Here is a 27,910-nt window from a genome sequence, read left to right as displayed (position 1 = left end):
TACTCACTAGGGTAGCATCTATTTAAAAAGAGGACAGTAAGTGCTGGTGAGGATGTGAAGAAACTGGAAACTTTATACATTCCCAGTAGGAATGTAAAATAGTGCAGCCACTGTGGAAAACAGTCTGCTGGTTCCTCCAGACATCAAGCATAGCATCACCATGTGACCCAGAAATTCCCTTCCTAGGTGTAGACCAGGAAGAACTGAAAACAGATACTTGTATGCTAATGTCAACCCAAATATCCATCAATGGATGAATGGATAAGCAAAACGTGATCTGTTCATACAACGAAATATGATTCAGCCATAAAATGTAATGAGGCACTGATACATGCTCTGACATGGATGAACCCCAACAACATGATGCTGAGCGAAAGAAGCCAGACACAAAGAGCAACACAGTGAAGGATTCCATGTGTATGAAACACCCAGAACAGGCTAACCCAGGGAGACAGGTAGTACATTAGTGATTGCCAGGGGGTGGGGAGGGGGAATGAGGAATGACGGTTTAATGGACATGGGGTTTCTTTCTGGGGTGATGAAAGTGTTTTGGAACTAAAGTTAGTGGCTGCACAACATTGTGAGTATACTGAATGCCACTGAATTGTTCACTTAAAAATGGTTGTTTATGTTATGTGAATTTCACCTCAATAAAAGCAAAACAAGACAACACCCAATCAAATAAGCCTAAACCCCCTAGTCCCAAAAGAATTTCTTCCAAATGCTATAGAGAGCTGACAACCTGAGCCCCATCCATGCAGACAGTAAGCAGGCCAGCGCCTTGCCCCTCAGAGGGCACAGGACCCACAGGCTTGCAGTATCTTGGAGCTCATTTTGTTGGAGCTCGAACTGGGGGCTGTGGAGGCCAGAACCCAGCGATGCATCTTCCTAAGACCCAGCTGGGGCGGGGCTGGCCAGCAGGGGCCTTAAGTACATGGGAAACTTCCCAGTCAGTAGTTCTTGCAGGAACCTATGGCTTCCTGGTAACGACGTGAGGGCAGCAGCACCTCAGACACAGCAATTAGTCCTCAGGCCAGAGACAGCACACACCAAGAACACAGAGGACACAGGTGCAGGGCACTAGCACCTGCGATGTGCAGCAGACCCCCTGCCCCATCACTAAGCTGTCTATCCCACACTCCCAGCCTCAAGGCCTGCCCAGAGGAAAATTGCCCAGCCAGCCAGCCAGCCTGAGCAGGAACAGCAAAAACCTCGCCCCCAATCTCCCCTCCAAGCATGCTAGCGCCTGTCACAGAAGCACCTCTCCCGGCAATACCTGGCTTCTTTCACCTTTCTTTTTTAACAGGAAAGCAGATGTGTGCACACATGCTTGCTCACCCAGAAGGGGCACAGGGAAAGGCTCTGGAAGCTCAGAGCAGCAGCAATAACTCCAGCCAGCCCTTAGAGGCCACGGTGGCTCTCCCTAGCTGGGAAGGATGCCCATCTGTCCAACAGGCTCTCATGAGAGTGCTGATGCTCATGATGTGTGAGGTGGGAGATGTTTCCATCCTGCCACAATCCTAATCAATGGAGCTTCTCAAAAGACACTGCATGTGTCAGCTAGATGGATGGGGCCTGGGTGCACAGGTGCAGGGAGGTCTGAGCATCTAACAGGGAACTATATGATGCTTAACAATTACATTCATTGGAGGCATAAGGATAGGTGTTCAAAAAAACCCTGGAGTGGCCGGGCGTGGTGGCTCACGCCTGTAATCCCAGCACTTTGGGAGGCCAAGGTGAGTAGATCACAAGGTCGGGAGATCGAGACCATCCTGGCCAACACGGTGAAACCCCGTCTCTACTAAAAATACGAAAATTAGCTGGGTGTGGTAGCGTGCGCCTGTAATCCCAGCTACTTGGGAGGCTGAGGCATGAGAATTGCTTGAACCCAGGAGGCAGAGGTTGCAGTGAGCCAAGATCATGACACTACACTCCAGCCTGGTGACACAGCGAGACTCCGTCTCAAAAAAACCAAACCAAAACAAACAAACAAACAAACAACAACAACCAAAACCTGGAATAACAGGTGTTTTGAGGAGCCCAGAGGTGATTCTATGCCCAGAACAGCTTTGGGATCTCCTAGGGGCTGGAGGTCAGTCCTCCCAATCTTGATAGCCACCAGGAGGCCAGGTGGAGCTGAGGGGCTGCTGTGGTCTGGGCTCACCCTGGCTTGGGTGGGAACTGAGAAGCAGTGAGACAACAGCAGCACTGGCAGATCAGCCTGGTCCTTGAATAGGCTGAGCTATTTCCAGAGTGCTCAGAGATGGGGGGCTGATTTAAGCCTCTTCCTCTCTCTCCACTCTCTAGAAATAATTATGGGGTAAGTGGTTCAAGAGGGAATTGAGTGGCCCTTCTGAAGCAGCTCAGAGCAAACAGCCCCCCAGAGAGGCTGGGTTCACCTTCCGTTCTTTTCCCAGCCAAGGCTCCCACATAGGGGAGCCTGGACAAACCTATGCAACTTCCTCAAGCTCCTCCCAAAAGGTGGCTGGGGCTGTAGGCTCTGCTGGGAGCTCATAGCTACCTCCCCTGACCTGGGTGGAAGGCGGGAGCCCAACAGGTGAAGCCAGGGATGGGAGGTGGAGGCCCTGCCTGCCGAAGCCTCTCCCCAACACCAACGACTCAGTCTGATGCTGTAATTAAGGGGCTGTACAGCAAGAAGCTGGAGGAGGGCAAGCCCCACTGGGTCGCAGGGACTGGAGGCACTGATATGCCCAGAGGAGCCAGAACCAGGGCGACAGCAAGTTCATGATAAGTGTGGGAGGCCCAAAGACACCCAGGGACCCAGGGTGCAAGCCTGCAAACCTTGGCTAGGGAATGATCTGGAGGAAAGCTGCCGGGCTAGGCCATGCCAAGCACTGAGGGTGGACAGGAGGCCAGCAGGAGAGCTGGGATGGAACCTCTACATAGAAAGGACTGCAGCCGGGACCGCAACAAGTGGGATCAGTGGTCCCATCTGGGGTCAGCCAGAGGCAGCCAGGTCTTGTGTTCCAGGTTGGTCAGGCACTGAGTAGGGAGACTGGAGGTGTCTCCTAAGCAAGAGTCTCTGGCTCATCAAAGGAGCCTGTCATCCTCAAACTCCTGCGAGCGTCTGTAAGTGAGCCACATGTCTGACACTGCTGTTTTGCAAGCAGTCAGGGTGGTGAGGAAAGCATGGAGCTGGGAGCTAGGAGACAGCCCTGTGCTCCTTGGCAAGAATTTTACATCTCTGGGCCTCATGTGCCTTCCTGTCTGTAGAATGGGGTGTTATGGACTGAATGTCTGTGTCCCTCCAAAAGGCCTGACTCCCAGTGTGATGGTATTTGGAGACGGGGCCTTTGGGTGGTAATCAGGTCTAGATGAGATCATATGGGTGGGGCTCTCACAATGGGACTGGTGTTCTTAGAAGAAAAGGAAGGGTGGAAGATGAGGGATTACTTAATGAGTACGGTGTATTTGAGTGACAGATACCTTACAAGCACCATTTTCCAACCTGCGCGTGCAACAAAGTTACAGCTGTATCCTATACATTTACACAAATAAAAAACAGAAGAGAAAAAGAAAGAGAGAAGACACCAGAGGCTGCTCACTCCCTGCCATGTTAGGAAACAGGGAGAAGGTGCCCATGTGCAAGCAAGGAAGAGGGCCCTCACCAGAAACTGCACCTGCCAGGCCTTCATCTGGGACTTCCGGCCCCCAGAACTGTGAGGAAGTATGTTCCTCTACACCCCCACTTTGTGGTATTTAGTGATGGCAGCCCAGGCAAACCGAAACAGGGAAACACAGGGATAACGTCTGGGCCAGGGAGATAATGGTGCTGAATGCAAGGGCAAGTGTTCATGTTGTAGGTGGTAGAACACAGCGCCGGAAAGCAATCCAATGCCATGTGCCCATGGTGTGCCCTGTGTGCCTAGCACCGTGCCTAGAGGCCAGTGGTCCAGCACAATTCACACTTACCAGAAAGTTCTGGGGCAGGCACTGCGCTGTGAAGGCCACAACTCCACCTAACCCACATGTGGTGTCTGTGCGCTGGCGCGACCCACCCTCACCCCATGACCCACCCTTGCCCCACAACCCACCTGTATCATGTACAGCTGGGCAATGCGGTACTCCTCCACGGTCATTGGCAGAGGAATCCGATATTCCTTTATAATCATCTTGGAGTCCAAGCCTTCCCGTCAATGGGGAACTGCAAGTTGGGACTTCTAGGCAAAGTTCCTTAAATAACCATTACAAAATTCACCAAGGACCCCTGGGAGAGAGAGAGGACAGAACAGAAAGGTCACTTTTTGCAAAGGCTGGTGAATACCGTAGCACAGAGGAAAGGCCCGGTCTAGACCTGAGGCTAGAATTCTGGCCTCTGATCAGGCATGATCCAACGGTGCAACTTTGATTGAGCAGGTTCTCTCCTTTCCAACCTTTATTTTTCTTGTTTGCTAACAGCTACCAAAAGTACAAGTGAGAGGCTGCGTTTAAGCTCTCTGATCAATAAACAGCCACGGGGAAGTAAAGAATTGTCACTCCATTAGCAAGGGCCAGGGTAAGAACACTGTGCCCTTGTTTTACTCACAATCCTAACAAGCTACAACATCTATTTCCCCGGTACTGACACAGCGAGTAATGATAGCTGGTCATGGAAAAGCAGCCAGATCAAATAAAACTAAGAAGCACAGACATAAGACATTCACAAGTCAGCGGTCTGAGCCATGCCATTAGGGGCAGATGACATCACTGCATCCCAAGGGGAGACTCTGAGTGATTTAAAGTTTGGTTTCAGTTCAATCCAATAAGAAACATTCATTGGCATCTATTTTATTCCTTCCATTGGGCTATGTCTGGGAAGTAGATGAAACAAGATAAGCAGAGAGTGCACTCACAGCAACCTCTATTTAAGTGACAAAGAATATATTTGATGAAGATTTGCCCCTAAGCAATCACTTTTTTTTTTTTTTTTAAACTGGGCTGGGCGCAATTGCTCACACTTGTAATCCCAACGCTTTGGGAGGCCAAGGCAGGCAGATCACTTGAGGTTTGGAGTTCAAGATCAGCTGGCCAACATGGTGAAACCCCGTCTCTACTAAAAATACAAAAATTAGCCGTGGGTGGTTGCAGGAGCCTGTGGTCCCAACTATTTGGGAGGCTGAGGGAGAAGAATCGCTTGAACCCAGGAGGTGGAGGCTGCAGTGAGCTGAGATCGCGCCATTGCACTCCAGCCTGGGGGACAAGAGTGAAACTCCGTCTCAATAAAAAAAAAAAGAAAAGAAAACTTAGTGTTTGGAAGAGGGTCATATTCAGTTATCTGGAAAATGAAATCACGCCTTAAAACCCAAGCCCCAGATGGCTTAAGTTTTGCCATAAATATCATTTGGTCACCTCCAAAGGTCATATACTGTTAACATGAAGCCAAGGGAAGGTTTTCAGGATGGATGATAAATAAATTTTATATTTATTTATTGTTTAAAGACAAGGTCTCACTCTGCACCCAGGCCAGAGTACAATGGTGCAATCCCAGCTCACTGCAGCCTTGATCTCCTGGGCTCAGGCTATCCTTCCACCTCAGCCTCCAGAGTAGCTGGGACTACAGGTGCACACCACCCACACCCAGCTAAGGATAGTATTTCAGCAAGATTACTCCAAGGACCGCAGCCAGGGAGGATTCACAGTGACAACGGGCAAGACTCCTGCCAAGTGATAAAAGCAAGGGCCTGGCCAGTCAGGCGACTTCCCTGGGGTATGGCTCTCTATTGGACATTGGAGCGTCACCCAGGTGCTAAAGCATTACTGGGTAGCTAACAAGGTTGAGAAGAACATTTACGAGAACTCTCAGGAATACCAGTAGACAGGGTTGAAAGAAGTTCTTAAATAAGCCACTTAGGGAGAGAGAAAGAGAGGAAAAGTCTGATAAAGGGGCTCCATCCCTTGTGTTGGCCTGAAACAGTGGTCCCCAGTTGTTTAGTTCACAGCAGGTAGGAACATCAGCCTGAAGTCCATTCAAATTCTCACGCCCATCCTGGCATTATAGGAGGTCAAGGCAGGAGGACTGCTTGAGGCCAAGCAAGCTTAAGACCAGCCTGGGAAACATACCAAGACCCTCCTCTCTATTAAAAAAGAACCCAATTCTCATATCCAGTTGCTTTAAATATAGTCCAAGTGAAGCTCTTTTTTAGCCAATTAGAGCCTAGATACTTTATATACTCCAGAAACTGCACCCAACATCTGCTGGCTGTAGATAAGATAACCCTGGATCCCAGACCCTGACTTCCCCTTGGAGGTCTCTGACCCAGACTCCCCACGGTGCTGCTGAGCAACATCACCCGGACACAGAAATCCCCCTGGGAAGTTTCCTTGCCCTGTTCCCCTCCTTGGGGTGGCTCCAGACCCTGTTATATCCAGAAGGACTCTTGCTAGGAGGGGCTTCCCCTCTCCTGTAACCTGTCCACCAATCTTTCTGATCCCTGATCAACCCCAAAGCCCCCCAGAGGCTGTGCTCAAGTGAAAAGAGACCATTGCTGACCTTCTTCAAGGTCAGTGGGTCTAGTTAATAGCCCATGGGACCTGCAAGTTTAGGGCCTGAAGCCTTGTGGAGTTCTTCCCCATACTCCCAGACTCAGCTCCACCTGCCTAGGCCCACATGTCTATCCTCAAACCTGGCTGGAAGCTGAGGCCACAGGAGAGAGAAGCAATGGCCCTACAGTCCCCAGGCTGCACTTTATCCTGTGAGGTATGAAACAAGAGCTGGCTCAGCCAAAGTAGCAAGGGACCCAAGTCTGACACCTGGCACCTGGATGGACTTCCAGCTGGTTGGGAGGGTAGCACAGGCACCTGATCTGGGAAACTTACATACACAAAGGAGAGAGAGCTTTATGTTTGAGGGAAGTTGGAGAAAAATAGGGTTGGAGACAGGAAGGGAAAACTGAAGTTCAATGGGGGTTGTTTCTGAAGCTTCTTCACATGGTTCTTCACTGAAGTCCCAGAATCGCCCAACCAGGAAGGCACAGCAGGGGCTTGGTGTCAAGCAGCACACCTGTGTGATGTGCAGCACCCACCCCACCTCTGTGGGACCTCAGGTGGGCTCCTTTACTGTGGCGCAAATGCAGCGACTCAGAGTGTGCAAGTCTCACTTAGTCATCTAAATAACAACATGGTCAGACACAGACTCTAAATGTTCTTCAGAAACCTTAGGAGTCTAAGCACTCTGCCCTTTCAGAGTCTTAACCCCTCCAGGGTACATGACCTGCCCTGCTCATCCCCATGCAAATCAGTCCTTTCTCAATCCTCTCAGATTCCAGGCCCACCAGGCATTAGCAAGGCAGAACCCCCTGGGTTCATTCATCATGTTCCTTAAATGTCTCCATCTCCTCAAATAACAATCAGGGGTGAAATCTCACAGCCTGAGCCAGCACCTAGACACTGGCTTGGGTCTCTGATTTCAGAGGCTCTGTAAGCACGTGTCTGGAACAGATACCTAATGATGTTCCCCCACAGACAAGCTGTCAGGTGAGCTGTAATTGCACAGGTGCTGTCCACAGCTCCGCTGGGATATTTTTGTGTGCGGGCAGAGGGACAGACACAGAGAGGGAACACGCACCTGGAGGGCCCAGAGGCCTCTTGGAGGCTCCTGGCACCTGGGTGGAGCAGGGCAAAGCTTAGGACTGTGCAGGGGCAGCAGCCACATGGTGGAAGAGCATCAGAAAGTGCAAGTGCTCAGGATGCAATTCCATCAATGCTGGCTTAGGGAAAAGCAACCCTGTTTCTGCCCGCGAGGAACTAAAGAGCTGTAGAGGTAAGTAAGTAGGCAGATATATGGATAGGAAGAAGGAAAGAACAAATAAATGGTTCTATATCTTACAGTTAAGTGCACGGGTGACTAATAGGAGAGGACTCAGAACTCTAAGAGTGACACAGAATGTGAGGGGAGGTGACAGTTTGGAGCTCGCTCTGGGATCTGACTACAAAGCCTCACAATGCCTTTACCAGCTGTGTGACCTCCTGGAAAAGCCCTTGTACCTGCTGAGCCTCGGTCTCTCCATATATAAAGTGGGGATAATACTATCTGACTTCTGGAGTTACCATGAGTGTCATGAAAACAAGATAAGTCACTCAGTCCAGAGGGATCTCAGGAAAGGCTTCATGGAAGGTGGAGCCAGGCTCTCTGAGATCCATGGGATTCTGCTCGGCAGAGCTGAAGGCAGGTGTGAGAAGGACTCAATCCAGTAAGAAGGAACAGCGTGAGCAAAGATCCCTGGGCAGGAACGTGGGGCTCCATTGAGTGGCTTCCCACCATGTACGCCGGCATGGCTGGGCTGCATCCTGGGGAGATAAGGTGGGGCTCTCTGAAGCATGAGTTTAGGGGCTTATATATCCTTAAAGTCCTCTAAAAAATAATTACCTGGCTGGGCACAGTGGCTCACACTTATAATCCCAGCACTTTGGGAAACCAAGGCAGGATGATTGCCTGAGCCCAGGAGTTAAAGACCAGCCTGGGCAATACAGTGAGATCCTGTCTCTTCAAAAAATCATACACTTAAAAAAAATTAGCTGGGCATCGGCAGCAGATGCCTGTAATCCAGACTCTTAGGGAGGCTAAGGGCAGAGCTGAGGGTAGGTGTGAGAAAGACTCAATCCAGTAAGAAGGAACAGCGTGAGCAAAGGCCCCAGGGCAGGAACGTGGGGCTCCATCGAGTGGCCTCCCACCATGCACCTCTGGCATGGCCGGGCGGCATCCTGGGGAGATGAGGTGGGAGGATGGCTTGAGCACAGGAGGTCAGGGCTGCAGTGAGCCATGTTTGTGCTACTGCACTCCAGCCTGAATGACAGAGCAAGGCCCTGTCTCAAAAATAAATAAATAAAATTTTTTAAAAAAGAAAAAATTATCTGATGTTGAAATCCAACTAACCAAAAAGATAAGTCAAAATGAGGTCATAAATGGAGAAATCCTGATGAACATGGCATTGATATTTTTGAAATCATGGCAATTATGTGATTGAATTGAATATCAAAACCTCAACACTGTACACAAATGATAACACAACTAAGACAAATCTGGAGCAGAAGAACAAAGGTGGAAATACAGTTTCCTCAACTTTCATAGCATAGAAGTTGGTTCATTCAGTAGGTAGAAAAATTAGTGAGGATTTTTAGGGCAATAAAAGTACTCTGTGGGATACTACAATGGCGGATGCATGTCCTCACACGTTTGTCCAAACCTATATAAAGTACAACATCAAGAGTGAGCCCTCATGTAATCTATGGGCTCTGGGTGATACCATGTCACTGCAGGCTCATTCATTGTAACAAATAGGGCACACTGGTGTGGGATGCTGAGAGTGGGGGAAGGGGCATATGGGAACTCGGTACTTGCCACTCAATTTTGCTGTGAATCTAAAACGGCTCTTAAAAAAATAAAGTTTAGGTGGCTCACGCCTTAATCCCAGTACTTTGGGAGGCCAAGATAGGCAGATCACTTGAGGTCAGGAGTTTGAGACCAGCCTGGGCAACATGGTGAAACCTCATCTCCACAAAAAATACAATAGTTAGCCAGGTGTGGTGGAGTGCCTGTAGTCCCAGCTACTTGGGAGGCTGAGGTGGGAGGATCCCTTGAGCCTGGGAGGTGGAGGTTGCAGTGAGCCAAGATTGTGCCACTGCACTCCAGCCTGAGTGACAGAGTGAGACCCTGTCTCAAAAAATAAATAAAGTTTATTATTAAAAAAAAAATGACTTTAACCTTTTAAAAGTTGTTCTCTCAGAAAATAGATTAGAGGTCACCAGGGTCTGGGATTGGAGGAAGTGGGAGTAGCTGTTTAATAACTACAGAGTTTCTATTTGGGTGATAAAAAAGCTTTGGAAGTGGTAGTGGTGACGGTTGCTCAACATTGTGAATATACTCACTGTGATGAAATAGTACACTTAAAAAACTGTTAAAATGGCAAAGTTTATGTTATATATATATATACTTACCACAATTAAAAAAAATCAATAATATACCAAAACCATTGAATTGTATACTTTAAATGAGTATATGTATGGTATGTCATTATACTTCAATCAAGCTATTTTCAAAAGTTTTTCTCGGTCGGGCGCGGTGGCTCAAGCCTGTAATCCCAGCACTTTGGGAGGCTGAGACGGGCGGATCACAAGGTCAGGAGATCAAGACCATCCTGGCTAACACGGTGAAACCCCGTCTCTACTAAAAATACAAAAACTAGCCGGGCGAGGTGGCGGGCGCCTGTAGTCCCAGCTACTCGGGAGGCTGAGGCAGGAGAATGGCGTGAACCCGGGAGGCGGAGCTTGCAGTGAGCTGAGATCCGGCCACTGCACTCCAGTCCCGTCGACAGAGGGAGACTCCGCCTCAAAAAAAAAAAAAAAAAAAAAGTTTTTCTCTTACCTTTAATCTTTTAGGACTATTACCACTTACAATAAAGAAATCTTTTTCCTCAGGTTAGCAACTCCCATTTCACTTAAGATACATGAAAACTGATACATTTGTCTGGTTAAATTCAAATAACATTAAATTTAATTTTTACTTTAAAAATTCATGTAGAACATGATACTTTTTAAAAAAAGATTATTACTACTCTGTATATATCTGTTGGATGAAGAGTGTGGAATAAATGTTCACTGAATGCTGGAGAGGATTCCATCAGATGGATGGAATTTGTGGGCAACTTTTACCTGCACTTTATTACCTGATGTTTCAAAAGGCAGCAGCTGCAGCATTTGAGTGGTGTGTGTGTAAACAGACAGAGAAGGGCTGGTAGTGTTGTGATTAAAATAAAATAATCAGCTAGACCTTCTGCCACCTCCCAGCTGTGACTGTGGGCAAACTGCTTAATCCTTTGATCTTTAGTTTTATCTTCTGGGGGTAAGAACCACCCTGCCCACAGACACCCTGGGGTGTCTGTGGATTACATGAGATGATGCACATGAAGTGCTCAGCTCTTTTCCAACCAGCGTTCAACTACCAGGAGCGAGCAAAAAGGTGGCATGGCTGTCCCCAGCAGGGTCTGGAAGGCGGGTCCCTGAGACACAGGGCCTGTGGGCTTCTGGTAGGGCTGCTTACCCCCAGGTGCAGACAATAAACCCAGACCTGAAGGAGGAACAGCCCTGCTGTGGTGCTGGCTGGCCTTACAGCAAGACATGGGCCTGCTGGGGTGAGATCGAGTCCTCCTCACTTTCTCCCTGGTTGAGTTGAGGCCAGGGAGCACGGCAGACCCTCCCCGTATCAGAGCAGTGTGACTTGTGTGTCTGTCTCTCCCTGGAGCCCCCTTGGCCCGAAGCTGAACCCTCACTCAGACAATCTCATTACACCCAGTCTGGCTGCCTGGGTGCAAGTGAGACAGACACACATTTCATCTCGTCTCTGCTGGAGTCGTGATGGGTTAGACAGAATTATGTTTTACTGCTGTCTACAGGGCATCTTTTGGGGCCTGGCACAGCCAGAGGAAAAAAGACACATACAGGTCTCCAGAGGCCCTTCAGGGAAGAAGGCCAGGCAAGGGGTCTGGGTGGCCGCCCACACGCACAGCCCACATGGCTCTGCTCCAGGGATGACGGGACTCTTCCCTGGGCTTCAAATGTGGCACCTGGGCCCTGGCTCTTAGAAAAGTCTTCAGGTTCCAGACCCCAGCATTCACGACCCTAGAAAGAACCCCCAGCCCCATGTTCATTGATGTCTTTGAGGAAACACCTGGCCAGACCATGTCAGAGTGGGGCCACTCAGGGTGGCCATGGAGCAAGAGACCAGCTGTGGGCAAGGTGCGAGGTACAGGCTGCATCCAGACCAGGGTTCCAGGCACAGGCAGACAAACAAGAAGAGCTATGAGGGATGTCACCCAAAGATTCAAGGGCATGGCTTCCCACCAAGACACAGAGCACCAGCTGGGCCTCCCAGGCTGGAGCCCAGAGATCTTCCAGAACCACCCAGGCAGTAGAGGAGAAAAGCAACACAGAAAGAGCTTCAGGTTCATGAGGCAGGGGTGGCCAGGTTGGAGGCATGTGACGAAGATGAATAATGAAGTGGATTATTGGGGTTTGGCCCAGGATGAGGTGGGGTGGACCGAGCAGGGAGGTGGACAGCTCCTTTGAGCAGAGGCCACGAGACACCGTGACTGGGAGGGAAAGCACGAGAATTGAGTTTACAGAACTTAATCTGTTTTTCCATGATTAGCAGGGGTCTGACGTCACAGATGGAATTTAGGAGTGAGGCTGTGCAAAGTCAAGCGGGGATGGAATCCATCCAAATGCAGTTCAGCTGCATTCTGGCTATTAAATCTGGAAGCTACTCCAAGCCAGGCCAGTGGGAGCTCCGGCTTTTGCAGCAGTGGGAAGCAAGGGAGCCGCCAGCAGGTCTGGGGGCTTGGGACTCAGGACTGCGGGTATCCATAACCTCCTTCTGCCTCCCTTGAGTCCCTTGCCTCTTGCTCTAAGAGAGCTTCCTTCTTCTGCTCTCTGACAAGGCTCCCCAGGCTTCCCCCAACCATCTATGTGTATCCAGGGACCCAAAGCTCTGGATAAATGGGAGGCGGCACAGAGGGTAAGAGGCTGTTCTTTATGTCCAGCAACCAGCCCCTACGCCTGGGCTGGGGTAGAGGGAGTGTGTGGCTGCTCTGCAGGTGTGTGTTATGAGGTTAGCACTGATCAGCTGCCTCTCTGTGTCCTGAAGCTGAAAGCAGGAGAGGTCACACACCCACAGAATCGTCCAATCCCTGCCCTAGAGTAGTTCTACCTTTATGTGTTAGACACCAGGCTTCCAGCAGAGATTTCTTTTGAAGAAAGGATTTCTGGGCTAAGAAACAAGCAGAGGACCCTGCTGCAGGCCAACCCTCCCTTTACAAATGAGGAGACTAAGGCTCAGGAAACGGGCAGAGAGCTGGGTTGGGAATCAGGACCCTGACTCCCAGCTTCTTCCTCCACCCAGTCACATACCTCCAGGCATTAGAGGAGAAAAGCGACACAGAAAGAGCTTCAGGTTCATGAGGCAGGGGTGGCCAGGCTGAAGGGGCAAGGACCAAGGAGACTTTGAGCAGGAGGACACAGCTCCTACCCCCGCCCCCTACAGTTTCCTTGACACCTTTAAGCAGGACGTGACTCCTTCCTCTAACGCTGGCCTGGGCAGTGAAGGGTGAGTCCCAGAGAACCTTAATGCCCTGGGCACTGCTGCAGTTACCCCATATCCCACAGAAAGTCATGAATCTCACCATTGTATGCCTGGAGTGCCAAACTGGGGCAACTGCCAAGCCACTGCAGAAGTTGGCCACCAGACCCCACAGCACAGCAGCCACCTGGGGGCACCGTGGGGCTTGCAGTGCTCTGCAGCTCCAAGAGCAGGAGTGGGATGGTAGAGTTGTGAGGCATCTCTATGTAATGCCTCAACCCAAACAACAGCCCCAGGGAAGCAGTGGTGCAGACCACAGAGCAGGCTCCCAAAGGGCGCATCCTGCTTAAGGACTGGGGCAAGGCAAGGGAGCTCTGTTTTTATGACTCCTCCTCCCTGGCTGTGGCTGTCAGCATAGCACCCTCAGTTGGGTGGAAAAGGGCACAGATGTGCATGTGAGGAAATAAGCTTGAAACGCAGAGCCTCCAAGATGATGGGCATGGCACAAAGGAGAATTATCTGGAACTCACCTCCTACCTCGGTCCTCTGGGGACCCTGCTGGTCACGGAGCTACTACCACTACCATACTGGCCTCCAGGGTTGGTGCTCCCCTAATTTAACACTGAGTATGGCTGAAATAAGGCTGGGCCTTTAAACAAAATGCCACAGAAGGCTCAGATGTGACAGCAGAAACAAGCCCAGAGGAGACCTTGGCCCCAGCAGTTAGGGTCTAAGCTGTGGCTACAAAATCACAGGCTGGGGTTTGCTCAGAGGCCTTCCTTTCTCACTCCTAGTCACCTCCCTGAGGCCACCACCATTTCAGCAGCAGCACCCAGACCATCCTCCTACATAAGAAGTGCTGAGGTTTTTCAGGAGGCCATTGGCCTTAGAAATGCCCAGTCCTTTAGGGGTGAAAGCTCCCAGCTTCTGGGGCAGGCAGGAGGGAGGGCCCCCTGAGATGCTTAGAGGCTGGGAGCCCATTGGCAGAAAGCTGGCTGTGCTGCAGGTCCTGTCCCTAAGCAAAACTCAGCTCGATCAATTCTCCAGGGAAATCAGAGCTTTCTGGAACCATCCAAGACACCAGAGTTGATAAGACGCACTGCTGAGATTTTCACCCGGGTTACTCCTGAACTGGTGATAAGCCCTTGTGATGACAGAGAAGATACATAATGAGAATACAAAGCCCCTGAGTGCTTACTCCTCTGGGCCAGCCTTCAAAACTCTGACAGGACACCCCAGGAGGGCCCAGCTCCTACAGTCCTACTTCACCGATTCAGTTCCTTCACTATTTCCCACTCCTGATTTTATACCTTCTCTCCTCTTGAGTCTTCTTTACTTTTTTATTATTAATTTTTTTGGAGATGGAGTCTCACTCTTTGCCCAGGCTAGATAGAGCACAATGGTGCAATCCTAGCTAACTGCAGCCTCCAACTCCCGGGCTCAAGTGATTTTCCTGCCTCAGCCTCCTAAGTAGCTGGGACCACAGGCCTGTGTACCATGTCTGGCTCCACTCTTCTTTGTTTCCTCAAATTCCCATCATCAAATGGACTGACCCACTGCACCAATCCACTAGCTGCTGTTGCAATGCATGGACATCTCTACTCTCATTGAAGGCCAACTCTCTGTCACTGGGGTCCAAGCCCTTTTGTCATTTCTCCCAAAATGCTCCCCTCTCTTGTCTCCCTAATGGACCTCCCCATTCACCATCAGCATTCAAACATGCAAGTTATAGCTCCCATATCTGCAAAAACAAAACAAAACAAGACCCCACAGCTCCCCTCACTCTATCTCCTTGGCACCATCCCGCTTCCTTGATCCCCTTTATAGCAAATCCTCCTCAAGCTTAGCTATACTTGCTGTTTCCACTGTCTCACCTCCTGATCTCTTTCCAACCCACTTTGACCACCCCCACTCCACTGAAACCATATTGGTCAAGGTCACAAATGACCTCCACGTGGCTAAGTCGGCAGACAATTCTCATCAAATTCAGTCTTTCCTTAATTCTTGCATTTAACATAAATGGACTGAATGTTGGCTGCAGATGCCTCCCCATGGCTTGTGAGCAGGTGGGCACAGTCCCAGGATCGAGTTTTTCCCTGGATAAGGTTCTCCTCTTTACTCGGCCAGCATACCTCCCAATAAACTTCCAATTGGAGCCCACCATGTGCGAGATTCCAGCACTGAGGCTCTCAGCCAACTTATTCGGGTGCCTGTTAGTTATCAGCTGCAAATAATGAATTTTTGTTGTTCCAAAACAACAGCTGGTATTGTGCAGCCTGCAAGGAGCGCTGTGGGGCCAACCTCAAGTCCAGAGAGGCACAAATGCCATGCTGGAGTCTCAGCAGCCAGTGTCCCTAGTCCTGCCTCCTTAAGCCCACCCTACACATGGTACCAAAGGTGCACTAGCCCACTACTCTGAGCCCCCATGGCTCCTTCTGCAATAGCTACAGCTGAGCGGGGTGCAGACCCAGCCGTCCCTGGGTGTCACAGCGAGGGTGTCACGGTCCTTTAGCTCAGAAAAATTGCCCACAGCTCCCTGTGCTGCCTAAGACAGGGTTTCCCGAACTTGCCACATTACAACAGTCAACTGGAGTTGACTCCTTAAAGACACAGATGCCAGAGCAGCTGAACAGTCAGAGACTTAGTCCCCACCCTGACCCTGGCCCCCCATTCTTCATGCATCCTGTGAGGAGGAGGGTGTAGGAGAAAATACACAGTCTGCCCAGTCCTGCCTTTCCTGAAGGCATTCCCAATGAATGGTCCCCTCTTGTAAATGGTGCCAGGGTCTCATCAGACCCCACACCCCAACAGCCCCCACTCTCTAGTGGGCACATCTGGCAACCAGACTCTTCTGCTTGGTCCTTGGTTTATGAATCCGGCCCATGGTTTTACACACTTGGGCCCTATTAATACATTGTAAGTGATTTAATCCTCACAACTCCCCGGAGTTAGATGTAGTGACCCCACTTATTTAAGTATTTTATTGCAATATAATTCACATGCCATGTAATTCACCCCTTTAAAGTGGTTTTTAGTATACTCACAGAGTATACTTACAGAGGAAAATTCCAGAACATTTTCCTCACCCAAAGAGAAAGCCCATTTCTCATTAAGCTCATTAAGCAGTCACTTCCCATTACCCCAGCCCCTGGCACCAACTAAGCTGCTTTCTGTTTTGATGGATTTGCCTGTTCCGGACATTTCTTATTGGTGGAGTCATACAATATGTGCTTTCTGTGTCCGGGCTTTTTCACTTGGCATCATGTTTTTGAGGTTCATGTTGTAGCATTGCGAGAACTTCATTGCTTTTTATGACTGAATAATTCTGTGCTGCAAGGCCCCATTTTTATAACTAAGGAGACCCAGGGCTTTGTGTCATTACGGCACCTTGCCCCCATTACTCAGTAAGTGGTAGAGTCAGGTGTATCTTACTGTACAGCCAGGATAGTAAATAGCTTAAGAATTGAACCATCATCTTCTATACTTAAATCAATTTATATACATATACATCCCTAGCATTGATAGTAGCGTTTTATGACTTACAAATGCTTTTAGCCTTTTTATTCTTGCTTCTTCAGAATGATCTCCTGAGGTGGAAAAGGTAACGATGCTCCCATCTTTGGAAGAAATGAAAACCCCCACAATTTAAGTGATATATTCCAGGCTAGAGCTATGTATTGATGCGTGAACGGTGGCTGCACCTGACTCTGGATACAACACAAGCTAACAGAGCTGCTTTAATGCTTTTTTAATAAAGATGCATGATTTAGAGGAACAATTTTTGTTTTTTTCTTTCAGAATATTTTGTAGTAAGTACAAATCTTCTGGCTGAGGGAAAACCCCACTTAAACTTCATCGGAGAGTGGTCATTTGTTTTTATTCTAATATTCTTAAATGATCTAGGAAATAAAGGAAATAAATGATCTAGGAAATATCTCTTTCAAAGTACAGGCTTCTTGGTTCCAGCCCAAAACAGCTGCATTGCAAAGGGAAAGACCTGGGAATAAAAATTTTTAACAAGTCCCCTAGGTGGCTTGGATCAACAGAAACATTTGCCTAGAAGCCAAAGCTCCACAGTCTGGCAAATAAAGTCTTTAATATTGTCATCTCAACGCCAACCCCCTCTTTCAGTAAGAATTCTAGTCACTCTGAACTCTATGGACCTAACAAATGTTCATTAAGTGCCTCTTAGGGGCCAGGTTCTATGATGGGTGCTAAGGATACAGGGGACCAAGACAGAGGCCTCAGGGAGCCTCCAGGCTCCAAGGGAGATAGACATCACATGAGTTATCAAAACCTAATGAGAAAAAAAGGGTGGGGGGAACATGATGGGAAATACTATTCAGCCTCAAAAAGAGACAGAATTGGCCGGGTGCAATGGCTCATGCCTGTAATCCCAGCACTTTGGGAGGCCAAGGAGGGCAGATCACGAGGTCAGAAGATCGAGACCATCCTGGCCAACATGGTGAAACCCTGTATCTACTAAAAATACAAAAATTAGCCAGGCATTGTGGTGCGTGCTTGTAGTCCCAGCTACCCGGGAGGTGGAGGTTGCAGTGAGCCAAGATTGCACAAATGTACTCCAGCCTGGGTGACAGAGCAAGACTCTGTTTCAAAAAAAAAAAAAGACAGACAGACCAACATCACATGAGTCATCAAAACCTAACGAGAAAAAAAGGGTGGGAAGAACCCGATGGGAAATATTATTCAGCCTCAAAAAGGAAGGACATTCTGACACATGCTACAACATGGATGAACTCTGAAGACATTAAGCAAAGTGAAATAAACTAGACACAAAAGGACAAATACTGCATGATTTCACTTACAGGAGTCCCTAGAGTGTCAAATTCATAGAGACAGAAAGTAGAATGGTGGGTGCTAGGGACTTGGGGAAAGGAGAATGGGTAGTTGGTGTTTAATGAGGACAGAGTTTTAGTTTGGGAAGATGAAAGAGTCCTAAAGATGGATGGTGGTTATGGTTGTATACCAGTGTGAATGTCCTTAATGTCACAGAACTGTATGCTTAAAAATGGTCAACATGGGACCAGGCACAGTGGCTCATGCATATAATCCCACTGTTTTGGGAGACTGAGACAGGAGGATCACTGGAGGCCAGGAGTTTGAGGCCAACCTGGGCAACATAGTGAGACCCCATTTCTCCAAAAAAGAATAAAATTAGCCCAGCATGGTGGCATGTACCTGTAGTCCCAGCTACTCAGAAGGCTGAGGCTGGAGGATCTCTTGAGCCCAGGAGTTTGAGGCTACATTGAGCTATGATTGTGCCACTGCACTCCAGCCTGAGCAACAGAGCAAGACCCTGTCTCCGAAACACACACACACACACACACACCCCTCCTACAAAAGCTCTGACAGGAGCCACAGTGGAGAAGCCAGTGCTGCCTGAGGGTTCCATAACCAGAGAGACCCGACAACAGCTCCCAAGTGTGCTTGTCCAGGAGGGTTCCGTGCCTAGGCCGCCCTTCACCTTGCCTTGTCTCCTCCCGATCCTGTCTCTCACCCACAGGACTTTGTGCATCCCTCAGTTCCATTTACTTCCAGGTTCTAGGTCTGTAAGATCCCGTGTGCCCTGTCTGCCTGCTCATGAGCCACAGCTCCTCTACCACCACTCTCCAGTCACATGGATGCTTGCTTTGCTAGGAACCCACTGTGTTAGCTCTCCATTCCAGCTGCTGCCATGCCCGGGAAGCACCCATTCCTCAGGCCAGGGAACAGCTGCTCCCTCACTGTCTGGCATCAACCAGGTCTGGGTACAAATGCCATGCCCTCCCTTCTGCAGTGTAGCTTTCCTCTCCTGCCCAGTTCAGTCCCATTGCCATGCTTTGCAATGATCTGATTTGTGTACCTGAAGATTGCCTCCCTCCATCCCCGCACAGGTGACAGGAGGGTAGGGAACCTGTCTGTCTTATTTGTTGCCATAATCCCAGTAGCTAGAACGGTGCCTGGACAAAAGAAAAGGATAACACCTTTCATTTGTCTCTCCATTCACAAGAGGTGCTAGGCAGCCAGGGCCTGGCACTTAGTAGGTACTTAAGAAGGGTAATTGGTAAATGTTCACAAAAAAACCCTCTACAGGCAGATAACGCCGCCGCCAAGCAGCCAAAGTGCTAATTACAAACTGCTCTGTTAGCTGTTCCTTAGCACAGCTAAGATTCTCCAAGAATAGTGCACACTCCCTGCCATGTCCCTGTTTCTTGACAGCGTCTGTGACTCAGACTTTTCATGGAGCCAGACTTGCCCTCCTCAAGAGCATGTGCAGGGCATAAATGTCAAACAGGACAACTGGATGTTGCTGTCCACGGTGTGGGCTGGGGGTGGGGGTATCTGAAGTCATCTCAGCCCTTTCTGATGGGCAGGTCTGGGAGAGATAAGCTGGGCCCTGAATGAGACATGGCAATGCCAGGCGGCCCAAATGCCCTTAGTATAACTACCACCCCCTCTCAGACACACTCAGTGCAGCTCAGTTTACAAACACTCTGCCGCAACAATCTTGCTGGAAACTCAATGCTCAGAAGCAGTCAGGGCAAGATGGGAAGACAAAAGCCCAGAGGGACTGAGTCATTTGACAAGGCCACACAGTGAGTCAGGGCAGAACGGTCCCAGACTCTGTATCTCCTGGGCTGTGCCCCAGGCCTGATCTACTGCACTGTTAGGTGAGCAGAAATCCCAGGCGTCTTAGGTCACCAATAACCAGGTCCAAATGCTCGACTCAGAAGGGAGCAAGCAGGCAGAGCCAGAGGACCTAGAGGACAACGAAAGGCCCAGCCAGTGTCCTTAGGGGAGGTAGGGACAGGCACATTCACATGTCTGTACAACTTCACCCAGGCCTTGCTCCATAGCACTGTGAGAGGTGTGGCCTTTACAGTCCAGCCTCCCAGGGCTGCCAGAAACACAACATGCCTGGAAAGTTTCCCAGGTAACTGGCTCTTCTTTACAGAGCTATTAGCTTCCCTTTATCATGCCATAAACTCCTCCAGCCGATGACAGACCTCATCCTTCTCCAGGGAGGGAAACAGGGAGGAAACGAAACATATAGGAAAAAACCACTGGTCAAACTTGGAAAGTCCCATGGGCATAACTTGGGCAGAAAAGGCATCAGAGATAGCTGGGTTGCTGCGTTCAGCTGCACAGGCTATGCACTGTCCAACTCCAAGCGATGACATTCTCATGTACTACAGTACGAATGATATTCCCTTGAGTTAGGAAGTGCAGGGAAAGGACCTTGCATGATTTTGGGCAATGTCTTCAATATCCTCAAGGCCCACCCCTCACTGACACCTTGTCCTAGGCCTCTCAGTTCTCAGGAACTGCTCGTTGATACCCCTCTTGCAGGAAGAAATGACCAAGGTTGGGGAGGAGTCAAGGCAAAGGGTTTGGCATCTATTTCGTGAGCCACTTGACTGGCTGGGCTGAAATCAAGCACTAAGCCCAGGACTACAGAGAAGTATTAGCCATCTTTTAAGGGTTGAATCTCACTTACATAGACTTTGTTCTATTTCTCTCTTCTCTTTCTGGCTCTCTAATTAGATAAACGTTAGACTTTCTCCATGTATGTGTCTTATCCTCTCTGCAGCTTCCTTTTCTTCCCGTGTTGTATTCTGGATTTCTCCATGTTTGACTTAAAGTTCTGTTTCGTTGTTCAAATCTGCTTCATCATTCTTTAGAGCTTTTAATTCCCTGCACATATTCTCAACTTTGCCTTTTACTTATTTAAATGCACTGAACAGTTATTTTATTGGCTATGCTTAAATATTGTAGCATCTGAAGTCTCCAGAGTCTGTTTCTGCTGTAAATTGTTCATGCTGGCTCTGGCTCTTAGTGCTTTATCTCCTCTTGTACTCAGTTATTTTTGACTAAGAACTGCTCATTTTCTGGGGAAGATATTTGTAGAAATTCTTTTGAGGCTTAGGATGAGGGTCTGTTTTTCCAGAGAGGGCTTATATTTGCTCCAGCAAATGCCTGGGTTAATACCCATCTGCGATCACTCTAAATTCTCAGGTAGAGGTTCGTGTGAACCAGCAGGTCATATAAGTTCACCTTTCTCGTTTTTCCATTCTATTCTTTTTTTTTTTTTTTTGAGACAGAATCTCATTCTGTTGCCCATGCTAGAGTGCAGTGGTGCCATCTCAGCTCATTGCAACCTCTGCCTCCTGGATTCAAGCAAGTCTCCTGCCTGAGTCTCCTGAGTACCTGAGATTACAGGTGTATACCATCATGCCTGGTTAAATTTTTTTATTTTTTATTTTTAGTATTTTTAGTAGAGACCTGGTTTCACCATGTTGGCCAGGCTGGTCTTGAACTCCTGACCTCAAATGATCTGCCTGACTCGGCTTCCCAAAGTGCTGGAATTACAGTGTGAGCCATGGTGCCCAGTCTAGTTTTTCCATTCTATTCTTACCCTGGAATAGACAGTGGGTATGTTTGTTTCCTAGGGCAACCATCACAAAATGCCACAAACTGAGTGGCTTAACACAATAAATTTATTCTCTTACAGTTCTGGAGGCCAGAAGTCTGAAATGAAGGTGTCAGTAAGGCTGGTGGATTTCTTGAGGCCAAGAGTTTAAGAACAGCCTGAGCAAAATAGGGATACCTCATCTCTACAAAAAATTTTAAAAATTAGCTGGGCATGGTGTGCCTGTAATCCTAGCTACTTGGGAAGCTGAGGTTGGAAGCTCACTTGAACCCAGGTGATCAAGCTGCAGGAGCCATGATCACACAACTGCACCCCAGCTAGAGCGACAGAGCAAGAATCTTGTCTCAATCAATCAATAATAGTATAAAATAAAATTTTAAAACAGCCAATATAATAAATTAGACGAAAATTCTTTTCTACTCTTGAATCTCCCTTCCATTATTGGAATAAATCCTATTTGGTCATGCTGTAATAATACATTCAGTTGAATGAAATTTGCTAATATTTTATTTAAGTTTTTTTGTGTGTGCGTTTTTTGAGATGGAGTCTCACTCTGTCGCCCAGGCTGGAGTGCAGTGGCCAGATCTCAGCTCACTGCAAGCTCCACCTCCCGGGTTCACGCCATTCTCCTGCCTCAGCCTCCTGAGTAGCTGAGATTACAGGCGCTCGCCACCTCGCCTGGCTAGTTTTTTTTGTATTTTTTTAGTAGAGATGGGGTTTCACCGTGTTAGCCAGGATGGTCTCAATCTCCTGACCTCGTGATCCGCCCGCCTCGGCCTCCCAAAGTGCTGGGATTACAGGTGTGAGCCACCGCGCCCGGCCCTGTTTTTTTTTTTTTTTTTTAAGTGAAACCAGCCTGCAGTTTTGTGGAGTTACTGAATTCTCCTTCTTTGATTTTCGTAACAGGGTTCCTTGTAAAAGAGCTGTAACATTTATTTGTATATTATTTATTTTTTACTCTGCACCCCAGCTGGGGTGCAGTGGCACTATCACAGCTCACAGCAGCCTCAACCTCCTGAGTTCAAGCAACCCTCCCCCTTCAGCCTCCCAAGTAGCCAGGACTACAGGTGCGCACCACCACACCACACATGGCTAATTTTTTTATTTTTTGTAGTAGCTAGGACTACAGGTGCGAACCACCACCACACACCTGGCTAATTTTTTATTTTTTTGTAGAGACAGGGTCTATGTTGCCAGGGCTGGTCTCCAACTCCTAGACTCAAGGAATCCTCCTACCTCGGCCTCCCAAAGTGCTGGGATTACAGGTGTAAGCCACCTTGCCTGGCCCTTTTTAACCCCTTTGAATTTACTTATTTTTCTAGCTTCTTGAATTGAAAGCTGAGTTCAATAATTTTTAACTTGACTTGTCTCTGAATAAATGAATTTAGGGCTATATATTTTCCTTTGAGTACTGATTTGGCTTCATCCCATAGGTTTTTACATCCAGTGTTCTTACTGCCATTTAGTTCACACACTGCCGTTTAAAATTTTCATTTTGACATCCCCATTTAAACTAACAGTCATTTAGATTTTTATAACTAATCTGTTACTCCCAAGAGATTTTTCTATTGAAATTTTTATTGATAATTGTAAATTCACATGCAGCTGTAAGCAATAACACAAAGCGATCCCTTGTATACTTTGTCCAGTGTCCCCCAATGGTGACATCTTTTTTTTTTTTTTTTTAAACGGAATTTCACTCTTGTTGCCCAGGTTGGAGTGCAATGGCATGATCTCGGCTCACCACAACCTCCGCCTCCTGGGTTCAAGTGATTCTCCTGCCTCAGCCTCCTGAGTAGCTAGGATTACAGGCATGCGCCACCACGCCCGGACAATTTTGTATTTTTAGTAGAGATGGGGTTTCTGCATGTTGGTCAGGCTAGTCTTGAGCTCCCGACCGCAGGTGATCCACTCGCCTCAGCCTCCCAAAGTGCTGGGATTACAGGTGGTGACATCTTACAAAACTACAATATTACTATCAGGATATTGACACTGATACATTCTATAGACTTCAGTCAGATTTGCCAGTTTTACTTGTATTTATTTGTGTGTGCAGTGTGTGTATTAAGTTCTATATAATTTTATCACTTATGTAGGTTTGTATATATAATAAAATACCTATCCTGGATTTTAAAAACTCTACATTATTCACTCTATATCTGTCATTTTCTCACTTGCTATATCATCAATTTATTTATTTATAATTTTTTTATTTTTATTTTTTATCCTAGAGACAGGGTCTTACACTCTGTTGCCCAGACTGGAGTGTAGTGGCACAATCATAGCTCACTGCAGCCTCACACTCCTGGGCTCAAGCGATCCACACCTAGAAACCTCTCTACCTCCTGAGTACAATCTTGGCTATTGTTTCCTTTTTCAGTTGAATCCCATTTTCACTGCATCTTATCAGGATTCTGCATGATTTCTTAGCCCCTAAAGGCATTTCTCTGCCTGCATGGATATGGGCTTTTAATAATATTTGTTCTATCAGATTTAGGGATTTGGAGCACGTCCTCAATCTGCAGCCATGATCTCACCCCTGCTTACACTTCCCAGGGATTTTCTTTTTTAAACTTGGGGTCAAAGAGAGAATGTGGGTCAATCCTTCACCGGTGGCAAAGGCAGGGAAGCTGTCAGCAGCTGTGTCCTCTTCCATGCAGTCCAAGAGAATCCTGGGCTCCAGCAGTTGCTGTCCTTCCACGGATGGTGAACATGAGCATTCCAATTAGGTCTCCTTTTTGCCTGAGTTCGAACTGGATTTCTGTTGCACTCAGGAAAGTCCTGACTAAGAGTAGGATGATACGTCTTCCTTTGACCTTCTGCATGTTATTCACTTGCGAAGCAAACCCTTTCCTCCTGAAGGGCAGAAGGATACATTTATGCTTAGGTATGGTGGCTCATGCCTGTAATCCTAGCACTTTGGGATGCCAAGGCAACAGGATCACCCGAGGTCAGGAGTTTAAGACCAGCCTGGACAACACAGTGAAAACCCATCTCTACTAAAAATACAAAAATTAGCCTGGCATAGTGGGGTACGCTTGTCGTCCCAGCTACTCAGGAGGCTGAGGCAGGAGAATCACTTGAATCCAGGAGGCAGAGGTTGAAGTGAGCTGAGATCACACCACAGCGCTCCAGCCTGGGTGAGAGAGCAAAACTCCGTCTCAAAAAAAAAGAAAAGAAAAGGTACATTTCACTTTACCCTAAGGTCAAAAAATGGTTGAAAACTCCAAATAAGTTAAGGTGTTTTTTTCTTTGTATGATGGTTCTGAAGTCTCAAAGTCTGTCCTCCGAGTCCACAGAAGACATGGTGTGAATCTGGTCAGGGGAAAGACATTGCAGCTGGTTGGGGTAAAGGGCAGATGCAACTCGACATAAAGTCCAGTGTTCCCAATGTGCCACCCTTTCATCATGTGCAGACTCTTTCTGCAAAATGACCACCCGTGAAATATGAGCTTTCTGTGAATCTGGGGAGTTGCTCTGGGCCCAGCACATGGGGCTTGGAACTACCTCAAAGGCTTCTCCTGTGTAGGAAGCAGTAAATGCCACTAGCTCAGCCTGCCCAGCGTGCACACGGCACCATGCTGACTGGGTGCTAAACAGATACAACACTTGGAACTAAAATAAAACCCAACTCAGTGACATCTTGATGCAGCTTTGTAGGAACAGCAGGCTCCTGTGTACACACCGTTCTGCTCTGCACGTCTATTTGTAAATTAATCACACATCAGTAGACTTGGCTCAGATTCACATGCTTCTGGACCACTGTGAGGGTAGCTCGGGCTATGGGATCTTCCATTCAGCTTCAAAACTAGATCCTTTCAACAGATTCTGGGTGAGAATTCTTCTTGCCAGACTCTTTTAAGCCACCCGCATCTTGCTCCCTTTGCCAGCAGAAGCATACAGGGTAGAGGGAACGGTGATTCCCCACAAGCCCCCTCCATAAAAGCATCCCCAATATACTAATATGATAGTCTGAAGACACACACACACACACACACACACACAAACACACACTTACAAGATGTTAGTGAAAGCACGATGAAAACAAATAGAGTGGCACCTTTTAAAGATGTGTTCACACTCCACCAGCCAATGTTCTGCCTCTGCCTCTCCCTGGGGTTCTTTCCTGTGGTGTTAATCTCACCTCTGCTTCACCTGGATCTTAGAATACTGCCCAGTCCCAAGCCCACCTGGGCTTCCTTGAGTTCACTCTGATGGGCCCTGCAGCTTGCGTTCCAGGCTCTGGCCCTGATGTCAAGGCAGTGGTGATGAGTCACAGCTGTGGGTCAGTGGAAAGTGGCTGCAGCATCAGGCCAAGCTTGGCCACTTACATGTCTGGCATGACAGTGGCCTCAGTGTACTCATCTGAGAAGAACAGCTATCACCTGAGCGCTCTGGAGAACTTAGCCGGAGCTTTTAGGAAGTCTGGGAGCCTACATAGAGGCGTGTAGGCTGATGTCTCATGTCCACGTTGCCTGGGAGACAAATTTCTATTTAGAGCTGCCCCAAAATGTTCTGCGCCAGCTTCTCACTGTGGCAGCTTCACCTGAGCATACAGGTATGTGGATGGCCACTGTGCTGGCTCGCCCTAGACGCTGCCTTCATGGGCCTGGGTCGGGTTCTCGGTCAGCAGCTCTTGCCAACTCCAGGAGGCCCAGAGCCAGAAGTGGCCTCCTGCTGCCAGACCCCAGGTGGGAAAGAGCTGAGCTGTCCAGCCCTCCTCTTCTAACAAGCCCTCCTGGGTTGACAAAGAAAGGCTGTCCCTGCACTGGGTGACACTGGACACTGTCCCTGTCCTCTCCCAGGAGGTCCCGGGCCAGGGGCTGGGATAGTGTCAGGGTCTGGCTCTCTCCATACCCAGCCCAATCAGGGGTCCTGTGCCCAAGATCCTATCAAGATGGGTGCTAAGAATCACAGAGAATGGGGACACCCTGCAGGTCTCTGCAGGACTTTGCAGACCCAGGAGATGGCAGTTCACTGAGGTCTAGCCCCTGGCCTTGAATGGGAACCAAGCAGGTGTGAACTGGTAGTAGAGGCCACTGATTTGCTACTCAGAAGCCTCAGATCCCAAATGTGAAAGAGAAAAAGTGCATCTGAACTTATGTGAGAATTCCTTCCTAACCGGGGAGATATCTTCAGGGCAACTTCGGGTTAAAAATCTAAATTCAGGCCAGGCGTGGTGGCTCACGCCTATAATCCCAGCATTTTGAGAGGCCGAGGCAGGTGGATCACCTGAGGTAGGGAGTTCAAGACCAGCCTGACCAACATGAAGAAACCCCATCTCTACTAAAAATACAAAATTAGCTGGGCATGGTGGCGCATGCCTGTAATCCCAGCTACTTGGGAGGCTGAGGGAGGAGAATCACTTGAACCTGGGAGGCAGAAGTTGTGGTGAGCTGAGATCATACCATTGTATTCCAGCCTGGGCAACAAGAGCAAAACTCCGTCTCAATAAATAAATACATAAATTAATAAATTAATTCAAACACAAAAAGAACTTCTTCCTAACAGGAACATTCAGAAGAGCTAAGGAAAGAATGTTCCTGAGAGTGCAAATGGTACCATTGGTCTCCTTACCCTGTAAGTATTTACAAAGTGCCCTAGACAAGACCCCATCTGAAATCAGAGCCGGGCAGGAGGCAGGACCTGTGGTTTCTCAGGGCTCTCTCCACTTCCCCAGGCAATGGGCCTATGGATTCTGAAGTTGGGGTGCCCGGCCAGAACCTGGAGCCCCAGGGCCCATAGAGGCTGTAGGCTCTGGTGGTGACGGCTCATCTGAGTTACAAGTGGCTGAGCCTCCTGGGCTCCCCACCCCCATGCCCACCCCTAGCTGAGGAACACGCCCTAGGAGGCTATGGGAGAGAAGGAAGGGGAAAGCAGAGCCATCTGGCTCATCCTGAATTATTAACCACAGAGGAGGAGGTAGAGCCAAGGCCCTGGGGGAATCAGGTGCAGCTGCTCTCAGAGTTGGAGAGGAGAACTGGGACCGTTTTGCAGACCCAAGGGATCCAGAAGTTGGAATGTGACCCTCCGTGCCAGTTGGGCCCCAAGTCCCGGGGACACCTCCTGTATACCTGACAGGTGCTCCCTCCTCTCTGGGCCACTAGGCAGCAAAAAACAAACTATGCCTTCATCCCCTGACCTTTTACTCTTCAAAGTACTTACAAACCCACGTTCTTTGCTTCTTCTTTTTGGGCATTTTGTCGGAAGGATAAACCAAGGAGAGATCAGACAATTCAGCCAAGGTTGTAGGGCTGCCAGGGAGGAGGTCATGATGTACACCAGGTCTCCGTCTCCAGTGCCACCATGGGGTCCCCTCCCTGAAAATTCCAAGTCACCCATGGCTGAGCCATGGGAAGAACACCTGCTATGTCTCTCTCTAATTTGCCCTCTGCCTCCATCCCTCTTGA

The 27,910-nt window shown here is 48.5% G+C and overlaps 1 protein-coding gene across 1 annotated transcript in view; it reads right to left on the bottom strand.

Moving 5' to 3' along the window:
* Window positions 1-27,910, bottom strand: part of PITPNM2 (phosphatidylinositol transfer protein, membrane-associated 2) — a 94,067-nt gene that overhangs the window by 48,404 nt on the left and 17,753 nt on the right. The window contains exon 2 of the mRNA XM_011948470.1: window positions 4,056-4,228. Coding sequence (XP_011803860.1) covers window positions 4,056-4,133 — 78 coding nt within the window. The 5' untranslated portion in view covers window positions 4,134-4,228. The remainder of the gene's footprint in view (window positions 1-4,055; window positions 4,229-27,910) is intronic.

The sequence above is a fragment of the Colobus angolensis genome, unplaced genomic scaffold, assembly GCF_000951035.1.
Source record: "Colobus angolensis palliatus isolate OR3802 unplaced genomic scaffold, Cang.pa_1.0 Scaffold28, whole genome shotgun sequence".
NCBI classification, from domain to species: Eukaryota; Metazoa; Chordata; class Mammalia; order Primates; family Cercopithecidae; genus Colobus; species Colobus angolensis.
This window is presented reverse-complemented; position numbering and strand designations above follow the sequence as displayed.